Source organism: Chelonoidis abingdonii, chromosome 4 (genome assembly GCF_003597395.2).
Source record: "Chelonoidis abingdonii isolate Lonesome George chromosome 4, CheloAbing_2.0, whole genome shotgun sequence".
In the NCBI taxonomy this organism is placed as follows: Eukaryota; Metazoa; Chordata; order Testudines; family Testudinidae; genus Chelonoidis; species Chelonoidis abingdonii.
This window is the reverse complement of record NC_133772.1, coordinates 84,204,993-84,210,137: the sequence shown is the minus strand read 5'-3', so window position 1 is coordinate 84,210,137 and position 5,145 is coordinate 84,204,993. Positions and strand designations below refer to the sequence as shown.

Here is a 5,145-nt window from a genome sequence, read left to right as displayed (position 1 = left end):
CCAGTCCTGCCCTGACTTCAATGGGAGCCCTCCAGGCTCAAATCTATGCACTAGCAGATTGCATTGCAGGATCAGAGCCTAAGCTAAGCCAAGAAAAATGGCAGCTGGGGAGCAACAGAAAATCTTGTGGTTTGAAAGTTGGCGCCTATGCAAGTAATCCCCAGAATTTAGGAATCTGGTGCTTCTGGATGGCCCCCTCAGCCTTGCATTATTACCTGCTTAAAGGGTTCTACATCAAGAGCTTGTTCCGGGCTTGATGTCATTGCACGCACTTAGGAGATTGATATAGCTGCAGTGTCTAGGAAACATGATAAGGAATATCCCCCTTCCCAGCACAGATACCGAGGGATGTACTGGACCAGCTGAGAAAGAAGGCAAGACAGAGCAATTGGGCTGTGCCTCATCTGCTAGTTTCACTAGCTGGACATTAGGCTAAGAAAGGGGTTTATCAGCAGCAACTACATTTGGCTGCGGGACTAGACTGAGAAGAAATGACCTGACACTCCCTAAGCTAATGTGTGTGATTCATTTGAACACTGATTGTGGGATTCTGACAGAACATGTCCTAATGGAAACGGCTGAAGTAAAGGGAGGTGATTTGGGGGGAATGTCAGAGCTTCCCTGTAGTCTAGGAAAAAAGAGATTGGCACTGCTCAGGAACGCACACTAAAAGCCACAACCCTGGAGGGTATTGCATGCATCCATCCTACCTCTTTCCCCACAAAGGAGCAAATCCTCCCCCTGGCCCCAGTGGTTGAACTTCTGATGAGGTGAACAATGAGCTGAGATCAGAAGCCCCCTCCTGATGGGAGGAGACGAGGATTCACTTTTCATCCCCTGAGGCAGAATTTTTTTGAGACATCATGATTTGATAGAGGGTTTCTCGGAAGTGCTGGTCCCGGCTCAGCCTCTTGGCTGCCTCCTTCAGCTCCTCAATGTTATCGACTTCTGTCTGGGAGAAGATGAACGACTGGGACTGTTTCACTGAAAAAACAGCAGCAGTAAAACAGATGAGCACTCCCAGGCCAAAGATCACCCCACAGCTGCCCAAGACCCAGATTCAACAGAGAGCCAATGCAGAGCAGTGACATCTTTATGACCCTGCACTCTGGCAGGGGAGCAGATAGTAACCGATGATGTCATTTGAGAGCACATGGAATAAGTCCATCTTGCTCTCCTCAGAGAGGGGCAAGAACGAAGGCAAGGCAGTCCCTGTTCTCCCCCCACCCACTCCCCTTTGCTGCTGCCAGGTTGCATAACGGCCCCAAAAAGGGGGTTTCCTATGGATCAGCCACTCAAAGCAACTCAGCTGCAGGACCGTGCTTCTCCAGCGTGCACACAGGGAGCTGATGGCACTGAAAGGGTTCACCCACATGTTTCCAGGTATGTGAAAAGCCAGGGTATTCAGGTGGAGAATTGGTGCCTGAAGTTTCTCTGCCTGCAGCCCCGTGAGTGGGTGATGCCACAAAGTGGCATGAAACACAAAGCACTTGTGGAACAGATTCCTCACCTCCTCCACCAAACCTCCCCCCACATCCCCACTCCCCAGAGCATGAGAGGAGAAGAGCCGCCAACACCTACAGTCATTCCATGAAGCACTGGACCTCCTGCGGTGGAGCCGGCAGCTCTTTATCCGGCGGGTGGCAGCCTTGTGGAGGTACACGGAGTTCTTCATGATCATGGGCATCTTGGCTTCCAGCTCGGCATTCCGGATGCACTCCTCAAAGAACTCTGGGGAGCAGAGATTCCAGGAAGCCATGTAGGTGAGGCACTTCAAACATTAACATTGGCGCCAGAGCGAGTCTGTCCCAATTGGGCATACTAGATACCAGATACACAGTCCTGCTCAGAACAGTCCTGCACTGCCCATGGAGATGGAGCAGGTACTCATACCTTGCATTTCTATAGCATGAGTCAGAGGAGGATCTGATCCTGGAGCACTTTCACAGATACTCATTCACAAAGCCCCACAACATCACTAGGGGATGGTGCTTAAAGTGGTTTGAAAGTAAGCAGGGAATCGATCATAACCTAGGAGCAGCAGCTTTGGTAAGACACTGCTTAGAGTGTGTCTGCCAGTGACCCTGTGTAATTAAAGCAAACTTTTTCCAGGTCTGCACCCATGGGAAATCCCTCCTACTTTCACTCTAAGCACTGTCAGGGGAGTAGCAACTTTAAGACACTACTGATCCGGGCTGGATTCAGACTGGTGAAATGAAGGCATAAGAGCCCATCACCAGTCCCACAGAAACCATCCACTCCCCCCTCAGTTATTCCTACAGCTGCAGCAAGAATATCGCAGCATCACAGTCATTAGCTAGAAGCCAGCTAGCTCTTTCCTTGGTATTTAGCAGGAGAAGGTGTCTCTTCATGGGTCTCCAGAAATACAACTCTGAAGCACTACTGGTTGCGCTTTGGTTCAGCGAGCCTGAAATCAGCAAGGTAATAGAGCCAGATGGAACCTGTGGCCACTGGTAAGCACAGCCATATTTCATGACTCAGTGGAAGCAGAGAATGGGACTGTGCTCCTGGTCACTGCACTCCTTGTTTCTCAAATGCTTCACCTTCCCCAAGGTGGAAAAGGGCAAGTCCTGCAAATGTTTCCATACATCTCCAAAGAAAGAGAATTTGCCCGTGTTTTATTCTCTCTCCAGGTGAGCTTTAGAAATGGAGGGACTAACAACACGGGCACATGCTGGGCAAACATTGCCAAGGAGCTTTGCTGATGCGTTTCTTTCCTGATCTGCTATTGCAGCCTCAGTCCCCCTCCCACCCACAGCTCTGCCAATGCACCTGTGTTCTGACCTGCTACATACCCTTCTATTCCAGCCCTAGGCCTAGCTCCCTTCATGATATGCCAGTGCACCTCCTCTGCCCTTGCCAGCTACATCTTGGGCCATTCCAGCCTGGCTAGCCTCCCCCATCTGCACAAACACGCCTTAAGTCTCCTCTGCAACTCCCCTGCTAGTCACAGACCCCCAGACATCTTTGCTAACACATCTTGATCCTGACCTGAAAGAGCAGGGGTGAGGTGTGGTTTGCAGGCCAGGCCTGAGGTGTGTGATATTGGCACCTGACCTTTATAAGCACTTAATTCACCCACACACTTTTATTCTTTTAAGAGGAGACACAGTAAAATCTAGGGCAGAAAATTAAAGCTGGGAGAGTTCTAGTCCCTGTGCGAAAAGTTACCTGCTTTTTCTGTGCCAGAGCTAAGGTTTCTGTTCAGATAACTCAACACAAGGTAGAATACTGTGCCTACAATGTAGATTTTGGACCTGATCTTCCATTCTCTAAGGCCTGCTCTACACTACAGAGTTAGGTTGACACAAGACAGCTTATGCTGACCTAGTTGTTCGTGTGTCTACACTCAAATTGGTCTCCCACTGCTGTAAGCACTGACACAGTAACGCCACCTACTTGAGCTAAGTAGAGCCACGGTCAATGTATTTAGGTTAACGCAGTGCAAGTGGAAACACTGTTACTTATGTTGACCTTAACTCTCCTAGTAGCTGTCCCACAATGCACCACACTGACCGCTCTGGTCATCTTTGTGAACTCCACTGCCCGGAGTCACAGAAACTAGAAGCCTTCCCCCCGGCCACATACTTTTAAAGCCCTGTGAATTTTTGAAATTCCTTTTCCAGCTGGGTGAGCACCCCTAGCAGTTCTCCATTGTTGTGTGCGACTGCCCAGCTGACCATGCTGCCTATACACTCCAGACGTGCTCCTGCCTGGAGTGGACAGGAGATATTGGCTTTCCTGGGCCTGTGGGGAGATGCTGTGCAGGCACAGCCCCCTACCAGCCATAGAAGCATGGCCATCTATGAGCAGATTGCCCAGGGGATGCAGGAAAACCAGTACTACAGGGACCAGCAACAGTGATATGTGACAGCCAAGGAGCAGCAGCAGGCATGTCTGGAAGCCAACATATAATCGAGTGCCAAGCAATAGACCTGCTGCTTTTACAGAGAACTATATGCCATCCTCAACAGAGATCCTCCCCCGTAGCAGCACTGTGGATATGTCTGAGGAGCCCAAGTCACAGGTTCCTGCCATGAAAAGCGAGGAAGGAGGAGGAGAAGTATGGGGGACACGTGGATCCAGCTGCACAGTGAACCAGGACCTGATTTTGACTCCACCGCAGTCTGCTGGAGCAATGTAGTGGAGAACCAGGCCCTTTGCTTTGCCACTACTTTGGAATCTACTGATTCACGTAAAATGGACTGAATGCTAATCACTTGTATTTCTCATAGACTCATAGACTCATAGGTCAGAAGGGACCAATATGATCATCTAGTCTGACCTCCCGCACAAGGCAGGCCACAGAACCCTACCCATCCACTTTTATAACAACCCCTAACCCATGACCCGTTGCCTCTCACGGAAAACCCCTTGTTCCTCAATGCCACGGGCCACCTTTGCCAGTCCCCGTGACACTGGCATCTCCTGTAAGGCACCGCAGCAAACTGCTATTCAAAAAGATGGTGCTGCAGCTAAGTCGTCCCTGATTTATCAGCCTCAGAATAGCTGACCTGACGGCTGTATGCCCTGTGACCTGGGTTGCAGGGACTTGGACGTGACGTAATCTACCGTTATTGGCACCTGGGCTGCACTACCCTTTTCTGTTGTGAGAGAGATTCGTAAGGCTATTAACGAATTTGGATTGTCAGCACTATGTTAAAGGACTTATTGAGGGCTTGGGACTGGGTATTGCCTTGGTACCGATGATTGGAAATCACTCATGAGAATGTTGCTTAACCCTGGTCAGTATGTGATTGGTTAAGTGAGTTTCGTCAGATGGCTGAGTATCAGGCTCAGATCCCAGCCCATGTTAACTGGGGGCTGTTGTTTGATCATTAGCGTGGAGAAGGAGAGAGGGTCAGAGAGGGCAGGATCAGCCTCCCAGGCTCCCACGGCTTCTTCCCCCCAGACCCAGGGATAAAAAGGGGCGTTCCCTCTGCAATCCGATCCACGGAGCAGCCAAGCCAGTGAATCAGCTACGGGCTGCTACGGCAGGCAGCGCTGGGTTGGATTGATTATGCAGAGACACCAGATTTCACTCTCCCGGTGAAGTACATGTAGTTGAACACAGGCTAAAGGACCTCTTCCGGCTGGAATGGGAGGATCTTTGTACTCCCACAT

At 50.3% G+C, this 5,145-nt stretch overlaps 1 protein-coding gene across 1 annotated transcript in view; it reads right to left on the bottom strand.

Annotated features, from left to right (window-relative positions):
- Positions 1 to 397: 397 nt before the first annotated feature.
- Positions 398 to 5,145, bottom strand: part of PLEKHD1 (pleckstrin homology and coiled-coil domain containing D1) — a 56,902-nt gene continuing 52,154 nt past the window's right edge. The window contains exons 12-13 of the mRNA XM_032774808.2: positions 1,582 to 1,731; positions 398 to 984 (exon numbers count right to left, since the gene is read on the bottom strand). Of these exons, the coding sequence (XP_032630699.1) occupies positions 824 to 984; positions 1,582 to 1,731 (311 nt within the window). The 3' untranslated portion in view covers positions 398 to 823. The remainder of the gene's footprint in view (positions 985 to 1,581; positions 1,732 to 5,145) is intronic.